The sequence below is a fragment of the Barbus barbus genome (assembly GCF_936440315.1).
Source record: "Barbus barbus genome assembly, chromosome: 32".
NCBI classification, from domain to species: Eukaryota; Metazoa; Chordata; class Actinopteri; order Cypriniformes; family Cyprinidae; genus Barbus; species Barbus barbus.
The window spans coordinates 9,121,017-9,147,912 of record NC_136760.1 but is presented as its reverse complement, the minus strand read 5'-3'; the positions used below and the strand labels follow the sequence as shown (position 1 = coordinate 9,147,912).

The 26,896-nt window shown below is 38.3% G+C and overlaps 1 protein-coding gene across 1 annotated transcript in view; it reads right to left on the bottom strand.

The window, feature by feature from the left end:
* pnmt (phenylethanolamine N-methyltransferase) overlaps positions 1 to 21,432 on the bottom strand; it is a gene marked incomplete at its 5' end in the record, with an annotated part of 50,190 nt that extends 28,758 nt beyond the window's left edge. The window contains 2 exons of the mRNA XM_079389107.1: positions 7,987 to 8,194; positions 21,264 to 21,432. Of these exons, the coding sequence (XP_079245233.1) occupies positions 7,987 to 8,194; positions 21,264 to 21,432 (377 nt within the window). The remainder of the gene's footprint in view (positions 1 to 7,986; positions 8,195 to 21,263) is intronic.
* Between the last annotated feature and the right edge of the window lie 5,464 nt (positions 21,433 to 26,896).

The window sequence follows — 26,896 nt, the reverse complement described above, 5'->3', positions numbered from 1 at the left end:
CTGGGAGCCGCTCTGGAGTAGCGGGCACTTGGGGGCGCTCGGGCAGCACGAAGCTGGACAGGACCAGCGGAGACATAGGAGGGTACTCTAGAGGCGCGGAATCTTGGGGGCGTTCTGGAAGCATGGACACTTGAGGGCACTCTGGAGGCAAGGACACTTGACGGCGCTCGGGCAGCGCGAAGCTGGACAGGACCAGCAGAGACGTAGGAGGGCTGGACGGGACCAGCGGAGACGCAGGAGGGCTGGACGGGACCAGCGGAGATGCAGGAGGGCTGGACGGCACCAGTGGAGACGCAGGAGGGCTGGACGGCACCAGCGGAGACGCAGGGGGGCTGGACAGGGCCAGTGGAGACGAAGGAGGGCACTTGCAAGGCACAGGCACTGGAGGACACTTGCGAGGAGCAGGCTCTTGGGGGCACTTGCGAGGAGCAGGCAGGCTTGCCATATGCTTAGATTGCGGGCTTACCATACTCTCTGGCGGTGGGCTTGGGTTGGCTGCTAATGGCGGCGGCTCCGGAAGATGAGGTTTAGATTTCAGCGCTGACCTGACAGATGTTAAAGATGGGTCCAATACTTTCGCCCCCAGGTCAGCGCTATTGGAGGCCCACTTCCAGGCTCGTGGGTACACAGACTTCGCCGCTGGTGGCGGCTGGCTTGAGGGGACCTCCTCCACAGTAAAAGATGAACCCGCCAGTATGAGCACATAGTCGATATTTTGCGCCTGGAGTAGTGGCAGGTGGCGCGAGGAGGAACAGGTGATTACTTAGACCGCTCCAGAAAACAACCTTCAATGAAACATCCTTCCAGTCTACTTGGTGGGAGAGCTGGAGGAACTCTTCAACATAGCTCTCTATGGAGCGGCCATCTTGAGTTATCGTGAGGGAGTGCAAGGAGATGCTGTCCATATCTTTGATCAGTATGGGTCCGGTCTTCTGTTACGGGAAGTAGACTTCACACAAATGATTATTTCAAAGCAGTGGTGTTTATTGACAGCAGAGTATTCAACGGATGATGAGATAGTAGGTATTACGTGCAAATATACATTGTAGGAAGAGATGAGTAGATAACTGGACTGAATTGTCTTGACAGGAATTCGTAGACGTTGGGAGAACCACACACCTCACTGTGAGACAGAGACAGAGCTAGAAGGAGATCGCTAGAAGAAACTGGAACCAAGAGACGGATGGTCAAGACGCTGGAGGGAACACAAGAAGTAAGTTACAGGTAAGTCGCTGTGACAGCATTCAGGAATCCACTTCGTAGGAACGTGTAAATGAGACCGGACGTCTGAGTGATGTGAGATGTGTGGCTTTATGGTGCGTGGTGATGAGAATCCAAATGACGTGCAGGTGTGTTCAATCAATGCTCAAGTGAAACCAGGTGTGGGCGTGTGCTGTGATTGGTGAGGGAGCAGGACAGACAGATCCGTGACAGTGAAAGTGATTTTGTGCCTCTTTGGCATGAAACAATAAAGCGATGTTCACTTGCAGAAAGCAAATTTCTAGAGGGCACATAAGTCTGAATTAATGAATTTAGGTAAAGGGGTGCAGAGCCAGTGGTGGTTTTGTAGGCAAATATTAACATGTTAACCTTTGCCAGAACGTTTTCCCCCCACTAGTTTAATGTTTATGAATGAATTTAACGTGAAAGAATATCATTAATCTTGGCAAACTATATATCATTCTGAAGCCTCAGGCATCGACGACAGATCGCTGTTTTCCGTTGGAGAGCTTATAAGGAATGTATTTGCTACATTTGTGTAAGCAGTACACATCAAAACATGCAGAATAAAAAAGCAGTAAGTACCATTATAATTGTAATAACGAGTCACAAACGCGTCCACTGCTGAAATCCCAGTTTAGTTAGAGAGGTAAGGGTCCACAGAACAACATTCCAGCGAGCACTTTTAGTCCAACGAAACAATAACGTTGTAATAAGGATGCATATTCCTTTGTTTACATTTCATTTCTTCGGGAGAGTTATTGTTCTATTCCGTTATGGAATAAATTACGCTCAAAAACAGCGTCTTGGTGGTAAAAAACAACAAAAAAAACAACATGGTGCTGTAGCATACAGTTTTACAAACAGAATGAGACCGTCCACGGAAAAAAAAGTCTCAGAAAAGCGGAATATAATTTATTTGAATTTGGCACTCTCTCCTGAAAGCGTGACGCTTGCTGTGACGCAGCTGTCATCTGAGGGGGGCGTAACTTAGCGATCTGCCTTTTCCATTAAAAACTTTCTTTTTTTTTCTTCAACATTTTTTATATGTGTGTGTGGGGAATGTGGCCGTATCTGCATGATTATCATATGTATGGACGCACATCAGCGTGTTTATTACCGACTCTATGACGGCTATCATTGTGATTCAATGATCATTTATTATTGATTATATGGTCCATCTGTTTGATTATCATCTGTATGGATGCACATCAGCGTGTGATTACTGACTGTATGACCATGTCTGCCAATATCAGTTAATGTCTGGCAATCAGAATATATACTTCAGTACTATATACAAAGCATTTTTTTTTCTTTTTTTTTTCTTCCTTTTTTATTAGTCCATTATTTTTGTATTTTTTTAGTGCTCAAATAAGTCACTTATATGATATCTAAAATTCTGTCTATTATTCTATAATTGAAAAACTATGCAGGAATATGTATAATGACTAAAATAGTTTATATAATTCTGCAATACATTTGGTGGTTATTTTTCCTCAAACAGGGGGGGCTGGGGGGACTATAAATATTTTCAGAAAAAATATTGCAGGAATCTCATTTTTCATGGTATTGTCTTCAATTTGAAATATAAACTGATGAGACACGTGGCTTTCAACCCATTACTTTTCTGGATTGCTCCAGGACTTATTTCATGTATTTGTATATGAAATAAAAAAAACATTCAGTGTGAAAAAAACATTTTTCAAGGCACGTCAGTGTCTATAACTTTTTATCTTTTTGAGCATTATCAACTCTGGATGATGGATAGTAAAGCATATTCTTTCCAAAGATACCTAATTTGTTTGCGTAGCACACTTTGTCAGGAACTGTTACCATTTTAATTTAGGTATGTTATTTTCACCTGTGAGGCCCCAAATGGGGGGGACGAAGGTTAAGAAGTTAATGCCTTGAATTTTATGCGAGCAGCTATTGGTAGCCAGTGCAAATTGATAAACCGAGATGTGAGATGCCCTTTACCAATAGGATTAACAGGAGGATCTGGTGGTTAACCGTGTCAAAAGCAGTGGACAGATCCAACAAGATCGGACCGGTTGCCTAGCATTTATATTCAGCTGCATAAAACTAAACAGGGTTGAAAACCTATTTAAATATGTTCACCATGGTCCATTTATGTACATAATAATCAATAATAAAATAAACAACATGAAATCACATTTTGGTAAGATATATGTCAACTTTATTGTCATTGCAATATTCAAGTAAGTCAAAACCCAATACTAACGTGTAAATTGTAATTCGGTAAGTAAAAGTCAAAAACTAACAATTCAGTCTCCATAGTTATTTTCATTTGCATTAACAAATAACATCCAAGGCAGCTTTCTTCTCGCACCATTGTTACATGACAGGAGTGGCGATCGATAACACCTGCTGGTGCAATCAGGAAATCCTGTGAAGGCTAGACCGGAGTTGGCTTCGAAGGCCATGTTGGCCGCATGCTTCTAAGGATCTGTCCTCCGAAGGATGCAATCTTTGAATTAGGACACAGCTCATGTCTTATAAAGAATATTGGTAACACTTTATAATAACTGCACGCTATGAATTATTAGGTAAGAATTAGTAAATAGTAAGTTCATCCTTTATAAAGCATTGTCCCAACATTAATAATCATTAGTAAGCAGTTTATAAATACAGCTATAAATGCCTTGTTATTGATTTACAAGCATATCTATTACAAAGGAGATTTAAAGGCTCAGTTATCTTCCTAATAGAAAAAAATAAACACAACACAGAGGAATTCAGAAATGTTTATGCAAAAAATGAAACTGTACAACTGTATTATTATAAATTATATCATTTTTTGCATCTTGAAAAAAAATATTTCTGTCTTCTTTATCCCTCTGTGTTGTGTTTGTTTAACTTTTCTGTTTGGAAGATAAATGAGCCTTTAAATCTCCTTTGTAAATGCTTTACCAGGTATAAATAGTCCTCACCCAGGTGTCCGTCCTCCTCCTGAGCCTCCTCCTTAGTTCCCGCCCGCCCCTCCCCTTTGGATGTGTCTACAGTGCAAGGACACACCTTCCGGGAGGGGGCATTATGTCAGGATCATGGACTGTTTTTGTTGTTTTTTGCTCCTCATGACTCAGTTTCGCCCTCATGTTTATTGTTAATTTGATTCCAGGTGTGTCTCATCTTCCTCCCTAATAATCCTGTGTTTAAAAGCCCCACTCCTTCAGTTAGTGTTTGTCGGTTCTTGAATGTCTTCCCTGCGTGTGTTCCATGTCTCCAGTGCCATTAAAGACTGTTACTTGAATCTCCATGTTTCCGTGTTCCTGGTGAAGTGTGACACTATTATCGTGTTTCTAAATAATAAGATTTATAAATGTACATTTAAATAGTTTATTAATAATTTACTTACACTTTCTAAATTATCTTATGAACCACTGACAACTCCTAAATAACTGGTTTGTAAATAATGTAATAATTTAGAAATAATAAATTGATCTTTGATCAATTATGAAAATAAAATTATTAAAAAATATAGCTGCAAGCAGCGATTACTGGGGTTCAAGCACTTAACACTAGAACCGCTACGGGGTAAATTTTACCCTTGGCTGATTTTCAAATGTACATAACAGATTTTCAACAAAACATTCAAGTCTCCCTGTCATTGATTTTTACTAAAATTATGTAATTTACAATCCAATGTTGTTAAAAATAAATGAGATAAAACCAGATCAAAAAACGGAGCATTTATACCTATAAGAGTCGTGCGGGTCAAATATACCCACTATATAATGCATGTTGCCGCTTATGTTTTAACAACGTAGATTTCTAGGCAACGCCTTTCACTCACTGATTTAGCGGTTATCAGTTTCATAAATAAAGTAAAAATGACTAAAAGAAGGCGGTTTAAGGAAGGTAGGTATTAGAAACACTAAATGTCATGAGACAATTTACTCAAAGAGGCTGTTTGTTTTTGGTGTTGTATCAGTAGCCAGAATTAACCTGTTAACCTTCGCCTCCCATTTTGGGCCTCACAGGTGAAAATAACCTACCTAAATTTAAACGGTAACAGTTCCTGACAAAGTGTGCTACACAAACAAATTAGGTATCTTTGGAAAGAAGACACTCTAGGCTTTACTATCCATCATCCACAGTTGATAATGCTCAAAAAGATAAAAAGTTATAGCCTTGAAAAATATTTTTCCACACTGAATGTTTTTTTATTTCATATACAAATACATGAAATAAGTCCTGGAGCAATCCAGAAAAGTAATGGATTGAAAGCCACATGTCTCATGAGTTTATATTTCAAATTTGAAGAAGATGAAAAATGAAATTCCTGCAATATTTTTCTGAAAATATTTATAGTCCTCCCACCCCCCTGTTTGAGGAAAAATAACCACCAAATGGATTGCAGAATTATACAAACTATTTTAGTCATTATACATATTCCTGCATAGTTTTTCAATGATAAAATAATAGACAGAATTGTAGACATCATATAAGTGATTTATTTGAGCACTAAAAATACAAAAATAATTGAGTAATAAAAAAGGAAAAAAAATGGAAAAAAATGCTTTGTATATAGTATGTATACTGAAGTATTCTGATTGCCAGACATGAAGTGATATTGACAGACATGGTCATACAGTCAGTAATCACACGCTGATGTGCCTCCATACAGATGATAATCATACAGATGGGCCATATAATCAATAATAGCTGATCATTGAATCACAATGATAGCCGTCATAGAGTCTGTAATAAACACGCTGATGTCCGTCCATACATATGATAATCATGCAGATACGGCCACATTCCCCACACAATACACACACACACACATATATAAAAAATGTAGAAGAAAAAAAAACCCTGTTTTTTTTGGATAAAGCAGATCGCTAAATTATACGCCCCGCTCAGATGACAGCTGCATCACAGCGTGCGTCACTCTTTCAGGCGAGAGCGCCAAATTCAAATAAACTATATTCCGCTTTTCTGAGACTTTTTTTTCCGTGGATGATCTCATTCTGTTTGTAAAACTGTATGCTACAACACCGTGTTGTTTTTGTACCACCAAGATGCTGTTTTTGAGCGTAATTTATTCCATAACGGAAACGAACAATAACTCTCCCGAAGAAATGAAATGTAAACAAAGGAATATTCATCCTTATTACAATGTTATTGTTTCGTTGGACTAAAAGTGCTCGCTGGGATGTTGTTCTGTGGACCCTTACCTCTCTAACTAAACTGGGATTTCAGCAGTGGACGCGTTTGTGACTCGTTATTACAATGAATCTGGTACGTACTGCTTTTTTATTCTGCATGTTTTGATGTGTACTTCATACACAAATGTAGCAAATACATTCCTTATAAGCTTTCCATCGGAAAACAGAGATCTGTCTTCGATGCTTGAGGCTTAGACCTTCAGAATGATACATAGTTTGTCAAGATTAATGACATTCTTTCACATTAAATTCATTCATAAACATTAAACTAGTGGGGAAAAAAAACGCTTCAGTGCGCCATCGCTCTGGTAAACGTTAACAGGTTAAATATCCAGATAAGTGAGTGCCTGCTGCCGCGTAGTCAAATAGCGATACACCAGTGCTTCTCAAACCTGTCCTAGAGACCTCCAACCACTAGACATTTTGTAAGTCTCCTTCATGGGCCACACCCAGTTCAAGTCTTGCAGATTCTACTAATAAGCTGATGAGTTGAATCAGGTGTGTTAAATGAGGGAGACATACATAATATGCATTGGTCGGGGATCCCCAGGACAGGTTCACGAGTTCACACTTACATATAATAAACTGAGTAAAGGTTATGCACATTTGGCGTGTAATGACTCCCGAGCCCGGGGGACTCCCCCCTGTCCGGGGAGAGGGGTCCAAGCTTAGTGTTTAGCCCGGACTCAGAGTGCTCCCCCCGAGTGCTCCTTCCTGTGCTGGGGTAGGAACAGGCTGAAGATGAGGAGTCGGAGTGGCAGAAGGATGCTGGAAAGTCTAGAGATAATGAAGGTAAGACATGCTTGATTATTTATAGGGGTTCTCTCTAGCGCTGATTGGATAGATGGTGTAATTATTAATGATGAATTGGCCGTGTTAATTATCTGTGCATGATCCTCCTGAAATTTGTTTATAAAACATCACTTTGAGAAACACTGGTCTACACTATACAGAGGTTTTATTGTCTTCTAAATAAACCACTGGGTTACAAGTACATGAAGAATTGATGCCAGGATTGTGGGAAGTCGTGGCCTAATGGTTAGAGAGTCGGACTCGTAATCGAAAGGTTACGAGCAGGAATTGTAGGTGGGGGGAGGGAATGTCCAGCGCTCTCTCCACCCTCAATACCACGACTGAGGTGCCTTGAGCAAGGCACCTTGAGCAAGGCACCGAACCCCCAACTGCTCCCCGGGCGCCGCAGCATGGCTGCCCACTGCTCCGTGTGTGTGTGTGTGTGTGTGTGTGCGCATTTGTTCACTACTCACTGCTGTGTGTGTGCACTTGGATGGGTTAAACGCAGAGCACCAATTTCGAGTATGGGTCACCATACTTGACAATACGTCACGACTTTAGGATCCTAAAATCAACAAGAAGAGGGGCTACCATCTTGCAGAGTTCAGCTCTAACCCCAGGAGCAGTGTTGGAACTGTGAAGTCTGCAGAAATGATGGTTGGCTAAACCTGCTTTCATGTCAACATTAAATGGTCAAAATGAAATCAACATGAAATTCTTTGTTTGTGCTTCATCCTTCTGCTTTTTATGGGATTAAAAAAAATTAAGATGGGAATCTCACCTGCGACCCTCCAGTTCACACACATACTTGAAGTAAGCAGTCCAGTCTATACTGCTCTTTTCCTCCTGTAGCCAGCTTTGCAGCTCTCTTCGATTCACTTCCAAAAAGTCGGACAGGATGACACGATCAAATCTCTCACAACCACTCATGACCTGGTAGAGAGTGGGGCCAGATCCCACATCAACTAAAATGTCCCCTCTTATATCATCTGTAATAAAAAGTGGATAATCAAGAACGACTGCAGTATTGACAATTTGCATCTGTTTATTGTTGCATTTTTCACTAATAATAATATTAATAATAAATATAGCTGCAAGCAGCGATTACCGGGGTTCAAGCATTTAAGGGATTTAAGCACATACAGAAAAAAATGTTTTGTGTTAACTGCTTTGTGAAGTTTCATACATAAAGTTTCAAGGATTGTTGGAGGGAGGGAGGGGCTCAAGCCTCAAGTTCATAGTCTTCCTCTCATAAGATTGCGTAATGTTGAATTTTCATGAACTGCAGTGTTTTTGGTTTTATGTCAGTCTTTTATGATACATGATTATTATATTTGTTTTAACTGTATAAATTTGAAATTTAAATACTTTTCATGAAAAATGTAATGAAACTAAATATGAAACTTAAAAGAATATAAAGCATTATTCAGCTAAAAAGAATGGAATAAATAAAAGCAGAAGTTGTTGGAAAGTATGTATAATGTTATAAGTACCGTGTTAAAGGTTACAATAACACCAATTGAATCACCACAAACATTTCTGAGGAAAAATCTTAGCTATAAGTAAACTTACACTTATTCTGAGTTAGATCTACTATTGTATGTTGTTGCCGTATGGCAACAAATCATAAAATACCTTAAAATAATATTTTTTTCCCAATTTGTTTTTAAAGCACTTCGATTTAAGCCATTCCAAGAAAAGAAAAAGAGTCAAATATTTTTTTTATAGGTCTATCATAATGTGTGCGGTAGAGAGTTAATGGTCTTCTTCTGCCATCTAGTGGTTTTAAAGGCAATTCCAGATATTTTGTCATTTAAATGTACTATTTTCACCTTTTTAAGTGTTTTAGAGGCAACCAATGTCTGTGTCCTAAAAGTTTTGCATTTTGCATGCTTGTCTACAATCATATGACAAATGTGCTCACCTTTCATGCAGTTTGGAGCTTTGATTTAGGATTAATAGTGTTTTGTCAAATTGTTTTGATAATTATTGACCTAGAGACTCTAAAGAATTGTACTGCAGTGATTTGATTGATGTTAAGTTTAAAATGTAGCACTAGTTCACAAAAGTAGACTTTTAAAATATTTGTGAATATTTAATGAACAATTTGATTGACAGCATTAGTTCCAGAGACAAAGTTGTTCAGAATGAGGAGATCTATCATATGACATGAACAACTAGTGTTTGTGTGAATATATGAACATAGTCTACAATTTGAGGTAATTTTCTATATATTTGTAGTATTTTTGAAGCCTTTTTAACAGTTATAGCGCCCCCTGTATGGTTTAATCTGTATGAAACTTTGCATGCTTGTTAGGAGTCATCTGACACATATTTTCACCAAGTTTCGGAAAGTTTTGAGTTTTCGTTTAGGTTTTATAGGCTTTTGGGTATGTTTGGCCATGCCCCTTTTTAAAACAACCCCGTTATAGCTAACCACATTTTTTTTGATAATTATTGATCTAGAAAGTCCAGAGAATCGTTCTGCAGTGGTTTGATTGAGACTGAGCAAAAAACCTACGACTTCTTCGCAAAAGTAGGTTTTTAACATAAAAGAGAATATTTAATGAACGATTTGATACATAGCATTACTCCCAGAGGCAAAGTAGCTCAGAATGAGGAGATCTATTGTATGATATGAAGATCATGTGTTTGTGTGAATATATGAACATGTTCTACAATTTGAGTTAATTTTAAACAGAAATATTGTGTTTTTGAGGCCTTTTTAACTGTTATAGCACCACCCATTGTCCAATCTCCATGAAACTTTGAATGGATATTAAGAGTCATCTACCAAATGTTTTCACCACATTTCGTAAAGTTTTGAGTACTCAATAAGGTTTTATAGGTTTTTGGGTATATTAGGCCACACCACTTTTCTAAATGACCCCATTAAAGGTAACCAAAAATAAAATTAAACATTATTTTGATAATTATTCATCTAGAGAGTCCTTAGAATATTACTGCAGAGGTTTGATCGAAATTGAGCAAAAAAACAAAACAGAGACTACTTCGCAAAAGAAAGTTTTTAACATATTTGTGAATAATTAATGAACAATTTGATTAACAGCAATGGTTCTTGAGGCAAAGTTGCTCATTATTATGAGATCTATCAAATTATATGCATATTGTGTGGATGTGTGAAACATCACGTGATTGCAGAGCCATAAATCTCGTTAGCGCCAACTAGTGGCCGATCACTTTCAAAATTCATACAGCCCTTTAGGGCCATGAGTCGAACAAGTTTTGTTCTGATCGACCTCCATTAAGCTTGTCAAATAGGTGCTTAAAATTCATTGGCCGATGGCGGCCATGATTTCTGAGATACACTAATGTCCTCATAAACATTCGTGCCCCTTTGGACCAAGACGCTGCATACTATTTTGCACGAAAATCAAAATTTCAACTTTTTTTTTTATTTTTTATAATTATTAATAATTATTAATTATTGATATTCATTGTCCATTGTCCAGTTTGGTTTCGATCGGGCAAAAAACCTAGAACTAGTTTGCAAAAGTAGGTTTCAGATATAACTCAATTTTGCGGAAAAACAGTGTGTCATACCTCGAAAGTTTCAGGCACAACTTTTGTTCGTGCTGATCCAAGGATCGCAACGATGTGTGTCTACGATAAACGGTTTAGTTTTTTATGCTGTAGAGCCCCGCTTTGGCCGATTGGGATGAGACTTTTTCAACCTTTCGCCAAATTGAGCTCTACGATCTGGCCTGGTTTCAAGTCTCTAGGCCTTACGGTTTGGGCTGCACGATCAGTTTTACGGCAGAAAAATAATAATAATAAATATAGCTGCGAGCAGCAATTACAGGGCCAAGCACTACAGAAGCAAGCATCAGAACAACTGCAGCCATTATTAATTGAAGCCATTTTAAGGTTATTGTAGTCCAGTTGGCTGAAAAATCATTTAAAACTACTAGTAATAAGATTGAATGACTTTTCACTTTTGACCAACAGGTGGCACCATTATCAAATCGATGTGGTGTGTTCCGTGTGAGGTGACAATGGCACACACAAAGTTTGGTGCTAATATGCCAAAACATTGCAGAGATACGACCTCAAGTGTCATTTTGGAATCATGTCTCAAATTCGTTGTTGTGGTATGTGAAAACTGTTTAGTCTATCAACACAAAATCCATAACATTTTGTCAGCATGGTCTGAAGATGATATGATTTGATTTTGGTGAAAATTGTACCAACGGTCTAGGAGGAGTTCGAAAAAGCAGGTTTTTAAAGAAAATAAATATGGCGGACTGGAAGATTGGCTGACTGTGGCAAAGTTGGTATCACTATTCTCAGCATGACCGAAGGAATCTATTAATACCATTCTTATTACAATAGGCAAAATTCACAGAAATATATAAGCATTTATTTGAAATTTCATTATAACTTTTCAAAACTTTTTGAGTACTTCCAGGTCATGGTCTCCATGGTACATATAAAGTTTCGTAATGGTACACCAAATCATTTGTAAAATATAGCATTTTTAATCATAATACCCTATTATAGTCAAAGGCAATTTCATGTTTTGTTCAATTATAGCGCCACCAAGAGGCACAATCCCACCCAATTTTTTATGTGTCCTTAGAGTGTGCCCATACATATGTGTGTCAAATTTTGTGAAAATATCTCATTTTGTTTTGGAGTTATAGACATTTGTGTGTAAGTAGATGAAAAATGACTGACTGTTGACTTTGTTTGATTTTTTGTGCCACTTATTATCAAAATTTTGGCAATTGGGCATTAGTGTATAGCCGGAACACTATGTTTTCGAACTTTCCACGATGGTTTCGTGTCGATCGGAGTAACGGTTTCTAAGAGTTGCGCTAAAATGCAACGTAGCACAAACCATAAGGCAAAATCTGGCAAGTTTAGTATCGCTGGACTCGGCAAGGATTGAGGAGTCTAAAAAGGTGACTCTTTTGGAAATAAGTCAAGCCCACCCAATTATAAGCGTTTGAATATTTGATTTTAAAACTAGGTGGTGCTGTTTCAAAACTTCTCAGGCTCCTTCAGGGCATCGTGCTGATGATCCATACCAAGAAATCTGGATATGCTTTGACTCGGCATGATACAACGAATCTAAAGTGACCATTTTTATGATTTTTGGCCAAACCATTCACAAGTTATAAGCAAAAATATGCATTTTTCATATCTCCTGACCACTAAAAGGCACAGTGCTGAAACAGTGCAGGTAGCTTCAGGTCATGTTTGTTATCACACACACCAAGTTTCGTCTCAATCCGTCAAACCGTTGCGGAGATATAGTCTCAGATCCAGTTTTGCGTGCTTTTCAGCGAATTCGTTAGTGTGGTATTCGAGAACGCTTGGACGAATCGACTTGAATTCCATAACTTTTTGCAACCATGGTCTGTAGATGATCTGAGCCAATTTTGGTGAGAATCGGACGAACCGTCTAGGACGAGTTCAACAAAGTAGGTTTTACGAACAAATGAATATAGCGAACAAACTAAACCTTACGATTTTGAGCCAAGGATTCAGAGGAAAAAATTATTTTCATTTTGTGGCTTACGGTTCAAAAGTTATTAGCATAACAAAATTGAAATTTTGGACTAGTGGTGGCGCTAGAGAGTTTGAGCTAGAGACTCCAAATTTGGTGTGGTAACTATTGACAGTATCATCTATCAGTGTGCCAAATTTTACAACTTTCCCGCAATCGGTTCTATGGGCTGCCATTGACTTTCCGGCAGAAGAAACGGAAGAAGAAGAAGAAGAACGCTAACGATTACAATAGGTGCCTACGCACCTTCGGTGCTTGGCCCCTAATAATAATAAGAATGCTAAAGATTACAATAGGTGCCTACGCACCTTCGGTGCTTGGCCCCTAATGATAATAACGCCAACGGATACAATAGGTGCCATCGCACCTTTCGGTGCTTGGCCCCTAACAAGAACGTTAATGATTACAATAGGTGCCTACGCACCTTCAGTGCTTGGCCCCTAACAACGCCAACGGATACAATAGGTGCCACCGCACCTTTGGTGCTTGGCCCCTAATAATAAAAAGAAGAATTCTAACAGATACAATAGGTGCATACTCGCCTTCGGTGCTTGGCCCCTAAATATAGCTGCAAGCAGAAATGACGGGGCCAAGCACATCAGTGGCAAAATGAGGAGCTAAGCATGGTACGGAGCATCAGAACAACTGCAGAAATTAGTAATTGAAGCCATTTTAAGATTATTGCAGTCCAAATGCCTGAAAATCATTTAAAACTACCAGTAATATGATTGAATGACTATTAACTTTTGAGCAACAGGTGGCACTGTGTGTTCTGTGTGAGGTGACAATGGCACACACAAAGTTTGGTGTCAGTATGCCAAAGCATTGCAGAGATACGGCCTCAACTGTCATTTTGGCATCATGTCTCAAATTTGTTGTTGTGGTATGTGAAAACTGTTTAGTCTATCAACACAAAATCCATAACTTTTTGTCATAACTAGGTGGCGCTGTTTCAAAACTTCTGAGGCTCCTTCAGGGCATCATGCTGATGACCCATACCAAGTTTCGTAACGATACGTTAATGCGTTCGTAAAATATAGCATTTTACTACAAAATTCAACATGGCCCACGCACAAAATGGCTGATATGCAAAAACTGGATATGCTTCAACTCGGCATGATGCAACGAATATAAAAAGATTTTTGGTCAAACCATTCACAAGTTATAAGCAAACATATGCATTTTTTCATATCTCCTGACCACTAGGAGGCACAGCGCCGAAACACTGCAGGTAGCCTCAGGTCATGCTTGTTATCCCACACACCAAGTTTTGTCTCAATCCATCAAATCCTTGCGGAGATTATAGCCTCAGATCCATTTTTGCGTGCTTTTTCGGCGAATTCATTAGTGTGGTATTCGAGAACGCTTGGACGAATCGACTTGAATTCCATAACTTTTTGCCACCATGGGTCTGTAGATGATCTGAGCCAATTTTGGTGAGAATCGGACGAACCGCCTAATAATAACGCCAACGGTTACAATAGGTGCCTACGCATTGCCTGCAAGCAGCAATTACGGGGCCAAGCATTCCAGCAGCAAAATGAGGAGCTAAGCATAGCATGGAGAATCAGACCAAGTGCAACAATGAGTACTAAAAACTATTTTAGAATGATTCCAATTGAAATGGCTGAAAAAATCATAATTACAACCTCAAGTAATGTGATTAAATGGCTTATGTTTTCAAATTTCCTACGGTTGCTTTGTGTCGTTCAGAGTAACGGTTTCTAAGATATTGGCAAATGTTTTTTAAGCACTAAAATGCAACGTAGCACAAACCATAAGGCAAAACCTGGCAAGTTTCAGGAGTCTAAAAAGGTGACTCCCGAGAAAATAAGTCAACCACACCCAAAGTTATAAGCACGTGAATATTTGATTTTACCACCAGGTGGCACCAATGATACCACTTTTATGATTTTTGGCCAAACCATTCACAAGTTATAAGCAAAATTATGCATTTTTCATATCTCCTGATCACTAGGTGGCACAGCACCGAAACACTGCAGGTAGCCTCAGGTCATACTTAGGTCTCAGTATGCCATACCGTTGCAGAGATATAGCCTCAGATCCATTTTTGCATGCTTTTTGGAGAATTTGTTTGTGTGTTATTCAAGAACGGCTAATCGAATCAACTTGAATTCCATAACTTTTTGCCAGCATGGTCTGTAGATGATCTGAGCCAATTTTGGTGAAAATCGGACAAATCTTCTAGGACGAGTTTGAAACAGTAGATTTTACGAATAATTGAAAATAGCGAAAAACTAAACCTTACGATTTTTGAATTTTGGACTTCATTCGACTTGGCTAGAGCCAATTTTAAATTTGTGGCTTACGGTTCAAATGTTTGAGACAGAGACTCCAAATTTGCTTTGGTTAGTATTGAGACAGTCCTCTATCAGTGTGCCAAATTTTACAACTTTCTCGCTAACGGTTCTATGGGCTGCTGTAGACTCAAGAGCGGAAGAAGAAGAATTATAACGCCAACAAAAACAATAGGTGCCTAAGCACCTTTGGTGCTTGGCCCCTAATAATAAGAATGCCAATGGATACAATAGGTGCCTACGCACCTTCGGTGCTTGGCCCCTAATAAGAACGCTAACGGAAATAATAGGTGCCTACGCACCTTCTGTGCTTGGCCACTAATAATGCCAACAAAAACAATGGCTGCCTAAGCACCTTTGGTAAGAATAATAAGAAGAACGCTATAATAATAAGAATGGTTGAGGAGGAGTTCGAAAAAGTAGATTTTCAACATAAATCAAAATGGCAGACAGGAAGTTTGGCTGACTATGGCAACATTGGTATCACTATTCTCAGCATGACACAAGGAATCTATTAATACCAGTCTCATTACTATAGGCAAAATTCACAGAAAGATATAAGCATTTATTTGAAATTTCATTATAACTTTTGACCATAAGCTGGCACTGTCTCACAGCTGTTTGAGTACTTTCAGGTCATGGTCTCGATGGTATGTACAAAGTTTCGTAATGTTACACCAATGCATTCGAAAAACTGAACATTTTATATCATAATACTCTATTGTAGTCAATGGCAATTTCATGTTTTGTTCAATTATAGCGCCACCAAGAGGCACAATCCCACCAATTTTTTTATGTACTTAGAGTGTGCCCATGCATATGTGTGTCAAATTTAACATCAAAAGTTATTAGCATAAACATGAATGAAATTCTGGACAAGTGGTGGCGCTAGAGAGTTTGAGTTAGAGGCTTCAAATTTGCTATGGTTGAGACTTTTTTTTCTTTTCTGCAAGCGGTTCTATGGGCTGCCATAGACGCAATGGTGGAAGAAGAATCAGAATCAAAATTAGCTTTATTGCCAGGTATGTTTGCACATACAAGGAATTTGATTTAGTGACAGTAGCTCCACAGTGCGACAGAATAACAGCAACAGGACAGGACACAGATAATAAAAAAATAATAAAAAATAAATAAAAAATAAAATAAATAATGTACAAATACACAAAAATGGACAATGTGCCAAATAGCACAAACACAATTTACAAAATAGACAATTTAAAGAAGAAGAAAAAGAATGCCAACAAAAACAATAGGTGTCTAAGCACCTTCGATGCTAGGCCCCTAAGAAGAATACTAACGGATACAATAGGTGCCTAAGCACCTGTGGTGCTTAGCCCCTAATAAGAATCCTAACTGGTACAATAGGTGCCTAAGCACCTGTGGTGCTTGGCCCCTAATAATAATAATCCTAATGGATAAAATACTGTAGGTGCCTAAGCACCTGCAGTGCTTGGCCCCTAATACGAATCCTAAAGGATACAATAGGTGCCTAAAGTACAGTGCATTGTAGGCTGTATACTGTACAATGAAAAAATTGTATGGTCCTGAACATTGTGCTTTCCATTTGTTAACAGTACTAACTGCTCAATAGATTTTGACTGGTTTATAATGCCAACAAAACGTGCTTGAACCCCTAATTATTCTGCCACAGAACCTTGTCAACATCACAGGCTATACTGGCCGAGGCCAGGCAGCAGGGGGTAAAATCCTCTTGCATGGTGAACCAACCGTTGCACGCATCAACTAAAATATATGAGACCCTTTTGTCTTCTTGCCCTTGCCCTTCCTCTTTCTCTTCCATGTTGTTGTCATCCTCCTCCTTCTCTCCTCCTCTTCCTCTCTGTACTCCCTCTCCATATTCTTCCTCTTCCTTCATTACTTTCTCTACTCCCTACTCCTTCTCCTCCTCCTCTGTGCTGTCCTTGACCTCTTCCTTCACATCTCTCTAGATCCATTGTTTTAAACCTGAATACAGTTTTGCTTTGGTGCATTTCTTGAATCATCCTTACTGTAATATTTGCAAAGTAGTATGTGCATTTCTCAAAACAATTTGTACAAACAGCACCACACAATGCATTCCCTGCAAAAGCCTGTAACATACTCAAAATCTTTAGTTTATCTCTAAAAAGTAAGTATTTGTCAATGAACATCAATGCCATCAGAATGAAAAGTCCTTGTGTCACTGTTTACAAACAAGATAATTGAAGCTATTTTAAGATTATTGTATTCCAAATGGCTGAAAAATCCTTTAAAACTACTAGTAATATGATTGAATGACTTTTCACTTTTGACCAACAGGTGACACCATTATCAATTCGATGTGGCATGTTCTCTGTGAGGTGACAATGGCGCACAAAGTTTGGTGTCAATATGCCAACAATCAAACAATCAAATACAAATAGGGAACACATGTCATTGATTGAACACAACCACTCAAAATTGATGTAACCTGTTTCAAATGATGTGACAACCAATATAAGCCAGTTCAGAGAGCAAACAGGTTGTTGAAGGTAGGAAGGAGAAAGTCTGAGAATGGATAGAAGAAACAATGTGAGAGGACGAGGACAAGTGCGTATACGAGGAGGAGGAGGAGGACAAAGAGTGGAAATATCTGATTAAATTCGAGCATCAGTCATAGACCATGTTCTTGTCCATGGACTGACAATGGAAGCAGGACTTAGAGTGCAACCCAATTTGAGCCGATTTTCTGTTTCCACCATAGTAAGGACATTCAGAGAAGAGAACAGGTACAGTATACTACTGTATTTTTGTAATAGCAGATTTACTGTACTACACTATATGCAGCTGTTTCAATAGACATTTGTAAAGTTCATCACTGTATGTATAGTACTCCATGAATATTTGTTGTAACTGCACATCTACTTTTTGTAGAATTGCAAGGCTGTCACATGCAGGTGGAAGGACAGCTATATACACTTTGGAGCAAGAGACCGTTATAGTGGGCGTGGTCCTTCAAATAATGTAATATGACTCATGTAATATGAAATCCAGGAACGAGTGATACAAGACAACACACACTTCCAGGGAATCGACAGTGTGAGCATTTTCACAATTGACCGTGTCCTCCATCGTATCAGGATACGAATGAAACAAGTATACATAATACCTTTTGAGCGCAACTCACCAAGGTTGAAAGAACTGCGAGCTCAGTATGTGCAAGTGTATATTCAGAAACATTTACTGTAATCCTGATTGTCTACAGTACTAACACATACTATGTGAATGACATTTCTCTTCAGTATATACAATGTATGTGAATCAGAAGTGCATACAATAGGCCTAATTGTACTCTACAGTATAGCACCGTCTCTGTACGACTTATAACATTCTAAATACAGTATATTGTATTTCTACACAGACAATATTTGACATGGAATCCTTGGACAGACCCCATGAATTCATCTTTGTCGATGAAGCAGGCTTCAATCTAACAAAGAGGAGACGGAGAGGCCGAAACATGACTGGACAGCGGGCCATTGTCGAAGTCCCTGGTCAACGAGGTGGCAATGTCACAATCTGTGCTGCTATCAGCAACCATGGTGTTCTACATCACCATGTTACACACAGGCCATATAACACCCAGCACCTTCTAAGATTTATTGCCAATCTAAGAGATATTTTATTTGAGCAGCAGGTTCAAGAGCAGCAGGGTCAAGAGCTAAATGAGAATCCCATTCCCACCTATGTAATAGTGTGGGACAATGTCAGTTTCCACCGAGCTGCTCAGGTAAGGGAATGGTTTAACATCAATGGGCAGTTTATGAACTTGTACCTCCCTCCATACTCGCCTTTCCTGAATCCGATTGAGGAGTTTTTCTCCTCTTGGAGATGGAAAGTATATGATGGACAACCCTACACCAGAGTAAATCTGCTGCAAGCCATGGAACAAGAACAAGAATTACAGTATCACAGAGACAAAGGACAAGTTTGTGAGATGCAGGGTACAGTATTGTAAAAATAGGGGTATAAGGAGGAAGAACAAAAAAAAATTGCAAAGAGCAAAGCGGCGTAGTAATTTCTGATCAATTTTGAGCTACTATGATAGAACATGTTTTCGTTCCTCAAAAGACAATGACGGAAAAAATATAAAATTTGTTTTGAGATTAAAAATTTACTTCTCCTAGAGAACTATGTTTTGAACAATGTGTTTTCTATTTTTGGTGTATTGTTTACTGACTGCTTGATAGTGTATATCATTTTGATCACTTTGTTTATGATTTGAGAGCAGTGCTTGATTTTGAACACAGGTAAAACTGTTTTGAGGCGAAAGTTTCATTTTGCGAGAGGAGTCAGAGGAGTTAGTGTTTTAGCAATCGAGAAAAACTGTAATGTAAGCTATTGTATGTGATCAGCATGCAGAGATTAATCAGTTTTGTACTAAGTTTCATTTTTCTAGAATTAGGTGTTTGATGTTTATTGCCATTTCAATATTGAATGTTTGAATTGGTGGTGGCGCTATATAGTTGGTCCTAGAGACCACAAAGTTGGTCAGATCAGTACAATTGTGTGCCTATTTTCATCATTTTCCTATGTTCCATTCATAGGGCTAGCATAGACTCCCATTGGAGAAGAAGAATAATACGAAAACATACAGATACGATAGGGGCTAAAAGCAACCCACAACCACAATTAGCAACTAAAGACATTTTAAGATGATTTTAGTCAAAATTGCTGACATATCATAAATGCAATGACTAATAATATTATTTAATGGTTTGTCACTTTTGACCAATAGGTGGCACTGTTATCAAATTGCTGACAGTTTGAGGTGGCAATGACACTTATAAAGCTGCTTTGCAAAGATACAGCTTCAGATGCAGTTTGGCATGATGCCATCAAATTTGTTCATGCGGTAAATGAGAACTGTTTTGTTGACAAAATTTTAAATGGTTTGAAAAAGTTTGTTTTAGAAACATTCAAAAAATTGCAGGAACATTTGTGTGATGGAAAATGACGTCATAGGGTCCACTTGAATTGTTTTGAGCCAAGGAATCATTGGAAAAAAATAATGTTGTTATGCAGCTACACAGCTGGTTATGTTATGGTTTGGTGCTTGGCTCCTAATAATAATACTTTGAATTGAAAAGATCCAGATTTTTTTTCCTTTTTTGGAGATTTTATTTTAAGGTTGTTTTAATAAAATCTGGTAATATTTCAAATTAAGTTTTTAGTCATTTGATTTAGCTTATTGCCACATTCACCATTGAAATATTTTGTATTTGAGGCACCTGGACAAAAAGGCAGTATAAATTTGCACATCACCAGCATAACTATAAAAACTAATGGCAACAGATGATCTTTCTGTTTCCCCTTCAGGAACTGGAGCTGCTTTCGAAAACGCTAAGGCGTTCCCCTAGCATTTTCTGACGCACCGTCTCGTTCCCTTGGGGAACCATGGTTACATACAAAACCTGGGACGTTCCCCTTCAGGAACTCAAACTGCGTCGGAAAACGCTATCGGAATGCCTATACGTAATGTGGGACGTTTTCTTCTTTAAAAGCTGCTATAATCAGCATGGGACCCCAAATGTTGAGATCAAATGACCAGAATACTACACACTGAATACTACACAGCAGTTCTTGAATATTTTCTACAATGACACTGCAAGCTGCTTTTGCATTATCCTATATCCATGCAACTATGTGTCCAAACTGTTGTGTCCAAATTGAGATTTCCTATCCACAACATTGTCAGCATAACAATATCACGTCAAATTTATGATGCAGTTCCATAACAATGGAGTCTATTTTGTTTAGGCTGGATATGTACAACTGCAGATCCTGCAGCACCATATGTGACACCGGTTTCAGGAAAGCAGCACAGCCTAGAAGCTGGAGCTGACCTGGCCTGACCTAACCTGCCTCTACCACTAACCTTTTTTGATTGATTGATTGATTGATTCATTGATTGATTCATTCATTCACTCATTCATTCATTCAATCAATTATTTTTTAATTTTATTTAATCATCATATTTTATAGCTACCACTGAGTGTGGCGTTTTCTCACATTTTTCTATGATTAGCCAATCTCCACATCCTATACTGTTTCTGTTCTCATATACAATCAAGTGAAAACAAGATGAGTGTCATGACAGCATTATTCTTTTGCCTATTTTGCAACCACTGTCATTTCCTTCAGGAAATACAAATCTAGGTGCTCTCTCTTACACACATGTATGCTCACCTTCAGTAAAGGCTTTGTGCAGACAGCTGAGTTTCCATGGCACGATACTACTTCTTCGCTCAAAATCTGCTCGAGGTGGAGTGTAGTTATAGTGCAGATAAGCTACAGGATCAAAACCCTGGTAACATGCCTCCATAGAAGCCACCATCTTTAACTTTTCTAGCGTCATCCTTTGTATTTCTCTGTCTCTCTCCATTCCTGCTCCTTTGAATCACTGTCCCTACTCTGTTTTTGCTGAAGACCATATTTATACTTGTGTGTGAATGAGTTCAAATGGTTCTTTGGTACATTTGTTAATGTGCAACTCTATGTCTGTGCTTAAGGGCAATCATATCCTTATTGCTTACTCTTATCTCTACAAAGATAAGGGTGTTCTGCTTACCTGAGAAGCACTCAGACCTCCTGTCTTTTTGACTTCAGGCACTGATGATATCTGAGTTAGCTTGTTTTTCACCAAAATGTTATTTAACAGAACAAAGGGCCTGTTTAAGTCCAAACACATACACAGACACACACTTGTTTGTTTTACTATATTAGTGAGGACATCTTATAGACTTCCATTGTTTTTATATCAGATTAATGATATGTTCTACGGCCTAACCTGACTTCAAGTCATTAACAAGTATTCCTGTTAACTAGCAAAAAAAAAAAAAAAAAAAAAAAATATATATATTAACTGCCTTTGTTTTGTTTTTATTTTGTACTGTTCTCTGAGGTCCACTTATAATGTTATCAAGATTTTTACATATAAAAAAAAACATAATTTAGTAATAATAGGTTATTTTCTGTCCTGTTTTGACCCCCTTCATTGGAACACTCAGTTTGAATTGGCTTGATTGCAGACTTAGAAGCAGGGGTGTTAACGACTTGAGAAATTTTACTTGATTGCTGTACTTAAGTATTATTTAGGGTTTTTTGTACTTTATTCAACTACAGTTTAAAGTGACTACTTGTGCTTTTACTTGATTACATTTCTAAAGAAACAAAAAATACTTTTAACTCCTTATTTTCCATTTTTATTTTATCATTAAACTTACATTAAATATAATACATGGAAGCTCAAACATGCATGCTTATGAGGTTTGTTTGTATGCATCAAGCACATCTGTTTTAGCTTCGGTTATAACTTTCATCGGATAAATTTGTGGCTTATTTTAAGTTTATTCATTATTTTCATATTCATTATTGATGTGGCCATTAGCTGTCTATGTACTTACTATATTGGCTGAATGCAAAAGTGTAAATAAAATCATTGATGAGAATTTAAATTCATGTTTTAGTGTCCATGATAACTTTTTATATTAAATGTTACAAAAATCTCCAAAAAGTGTGGGCATGAATGTGTGTTAAATTAATTGTAAATCATGTTTAGTGATGTTCTTACCTGGGAGTCAATAAGTTGTATTATAATAATATATTGAGTTATAATTAGACTTTAAATGAATTATTATTTAATTTAAACAATTACATGATTTGCTAATTAATTAATCTAATTAGTCATAAATAACTATTCATGGTTTCACTTTATTTTGATGGTCCCTTTAACACATTCTCTTTACCATAAGTAACATTTCACCTACATTTCTACTAACTCTCATTAGAGTGTTAGTAGTGTATTAGTACATTGGTAGGGTTAGGGTTAGAATAATTTGACGTACTTGCAAAGTTACTTACAGTCAGTAGAGTGTCTGTTGGGAGACCATCACAATAAAGAGTTAGCAGATATGAGGCAGACAGTCTACTAATGATCTAATGAGTTTGTTGACATGTAGTTCCAACATTACTTAGTGTCAACAGAATGTTCAAAAGGGACCATCAAAATAAAGCGTTACCCTATTCATAAATATATTCATGCATATATAATTTCAAAAAGTCATTATTGTATGTTTTGATTCTATGTCACTCACCATAATTCAACACAAGTTATATTCTGTCTGGATCACATCTGGCTCATTAAAAGGATACTCCACCCAAAAATTTAAAGTCAAGTCAAGTCACTTTTATTTATATAGCGCTTTTAACAATACAGATTGTGTCAAAGCAAATTTCCAATATCAAAATAGGAAAAGTGTCAATAATGTAAAATGACAAGATTAAACACTAAATTTTATGTTAAAGGCATTTCATTATTGATTTCAATGATGTCATCATCCAGCTCAGTTCAGTTTAAATAGTATCTGTACAATCAAGTTGACAATATCGCTGGAAATTAAGTGTCCCCAACTAAGCAAGCCAGAGGCGACAGCAGCATGGAACCAAAACTCCATCGGTGACAGAATGGAGAAAAAAACCTTGGGAGAAATCAGGCTCAGTCGGGGGGCCAGGTCTCCTCTGGCCAGACGAACCAGCAGTTCAATTCCAACTGTAGCAAAGTTATATTGTGTAAAGGACTCATTTGGTTCCCGAGCTCTTGTTCCGATGGCTGTCTAGGTGACGAGCGCAAAATAGGAAAAGGATCTGCCGCCCACAGTTGATTTTGATATTCTAGGTACTATCAAATGGCCAGAGTTTTGAGAACGTAGTGGACGTGGAGGACTATAATGCAATAAGAGCTCGCTCAAGTACTGAGGAGCTAAACCATTCAGGGCTTTATAAGTAATTAACCCCCTGGGGTCTGAGTGTGTTTTGGGGGCCTGGAGAAGTTTCGACATGCCCTGATATTTGTGCTTTTTTCAATTGCTTATAAAAATATAAATGGCTAAAGTCTAATAACACTGTAAACAGCACAAACTGGGCTACAATAATATGTTAGCAGCATTTATGTACATGATTGTGCTTTTGAGAAAGCAACGTTTATGCGTGGTTAGTGAAAAACTACAATTTTGAAGTCACTGAAATAAGACCATAAAACACATACAGAACATTTGTCCACAAGACTTTTGAGAACTGGATCATGTAGCCTACAATTTTTACTTCAAAATTATGTGAAAATCATCTTGTTTACTTGCTCACAGAAAACAATATATTGATTTAAATTTTTAAAGACATGTTTTGTGATCGAAAGCCTATGTGCTAGGGAGTGGCAATGGCCTTGAATATTAAGTGATTCTCACCTGAGAGCCAAAGGGCCCTCCCCTAATGGCCCCATAATGGCCCATCAGTGTGACTGTGACTTTGAGGCAGGTAAGACAGAATGTGAGGAGATTGAAAAAATTTTTTTTTAATTTTTTTTTTAATTTACTACATAGTATAATCAAAACATACATAATGAAGGTCAAAAGACACAATATTGTGCACACTGATCTAACCACAGAGATGTGAACAGACTTTGAGTCATTCCTGCAACAGATTCTGTTCAACAAGTGGCACAAGTAAATCATATCTGATATCTGAAGTGTTTCTGCTACTTTCCATGGATTCAAGAAGGAAAAAAAAAACAATCAATAGTCAAGGATCTTGTTTTACCATAGAATATCAGTGTAGTTGAACATGTGATGTTGGTACAGTGCTCTCAGAGGAAAACAGTTTGAAGAGACTGAAGTCATCAGGATTCCTCATCTGTGGTGCAGGTATCTGATTCAATAAAATACAAACAAAGAAAAGAAAAAAAATTTGTGAGCATGTTTATATCATAAGCATCTGTGTGTATATATATAGGTTTTGTAGCCATAGACTCACGCATGATTTGTACTATCGTAAAAAAAGAAAAAAATATATATTTTTGAGAAACTAATTATTATTGTTTAGCAGGTTATTAAAATCTATTTTTGAACAGAGTAGGCTATTAATAATAAATGTTCTAAACATACTTAGACTCGTAGCATTCATCGTGTTACAGTGTACACTTATTACTTTTATTGTTTTATAAAGAGCGTGAAAACATCATTGCGCCGTAAGAAATTTAAATACATGAATTACCCATCATATTCAAAATGTTTTACTCGATTTCAAACTTATTTGAACTCAACTATGATTTTGTAGTCATATAGCCATCCTGAACATCATGTATGATTTTATAGTATAGAAGATATGATTCTGCAGGCATAGACTCACGCATGCTTTGTACTATAAAAGGATGCACTTTGTACTATAAAAAAAGGATATTTTATATCTGAGAACAAATTGTTATCATTAACTACACTATTAAAATATATTTGTGAACAGATTATTAATAATAAACATGGTCTCAACATTCTTAGATGCGTAGCATTCATCATGTTGTAGTTTGGGAACAACCCAACTTCGTGGCCTAATGGTTAGAGAGTTGGACTCGTGATCCAAAGGTTGCGGGTTCGAGTCTCGGGCCGGCAGGGATTGTAGGTGGGGGGAGTGAATGTACAGCGCTCTCTCCAACCTCAATACCACGACTGAGGTGCCCTTGAGCAAGGCACCGAACCCCCAACTGCTCCCCGGGCGCTGCAGCATAAAATGGCTGCCCACTGCTCCGGGTGTGTGTTCACGGTGTGTGTGTGTTCACTGCTGTGTGTGTGCACGTTGGATGGGTTAAATGCAGAGCACAAATTCCGAGTATGGGTCACCATACTTGGCTGAATGTCACTTCACTTCACTAGTAATGTGTTAAATTTATGTCACAATAACACGTTAAATAATGCAAAAATAGAAACATTACTTACTCATCAGATCGATCTTCTCTTCTGGATGAAATATTGTTCTTCTTTTGAGGGAAATCCATCCTTTATTCAGTGCCTCTTCTTCCAGAAACGAACAGTAGCCGCGATGAAGGATCTTCTCACTCTTTGTTTATGTTTGGCGTTTACACACGAGGGGACGGGATTGCATTAGAGATAATGAGTTAGACGGGAAAGATTGAACATTGTTTAGTTGTTATTATGAGTGTATACAAATAAAACTAGACTCCTTACAGATTCGAATGGTGTATTGCTCTTATCTGTACGATCAAAAATGGCAGAGTAATTCAAGCTGATTTCTGCCTTATCAGGAAAATCAATCACAACAGTGTCCGATCTTGTTGTAAACTACAAGGACCGACGCTCTCAAGACTCACAGCTGAGTATACTAACTGACGATACTTACCTGTTGAAACTTACCTCTTGTTCTGCTCCTCTTCATCTTCCTCATCCTCAGATCCTGACGCCCGACGACGGACACTGTTGTGGTTACCGATCACTGGACACGCATCACGGTACACTGAGCACTAACGATTGATCTACATCCTCAGATGTTCACCTCCGATCAAGCTAAGATTACATTTGTGATCACCTCACTCCGGGGACCAGCCCTCAGTTGGGCCGAGTCGATCCTGAGCCAAGCCGGTCCCGCAACACATTCCTATGTCCAATTTCTCGCCCACTTCAAGGAAGTATTTAGCAGTTCACCGGGGGATTCATCAGTAGGCGAACAATTATATAAGTTACGTCAAGGCTCATCGACTATCCATCAACACGCTCTGAAGTTCCGCACCCTGGCAGCCACGAGCGGTTGGAATGAGCCTGCACTACTTACCGCTTTCCGACAAGGTTTAAACCCCCGGTTGAAGTTACACCTTGCTGCCTATGATGATACTTATGGGCTCGAGAAGTTTATTCAGCTCGCCATCCGCTGCTCTAACCGTATGAAGGCATGTATTTCTGATACTCCCTCAACATCTGCCATTGCTACTCCTCCAACTTCCCAGCCAGAGGCCAGACACTCACCTGAACCCATGCAGACAG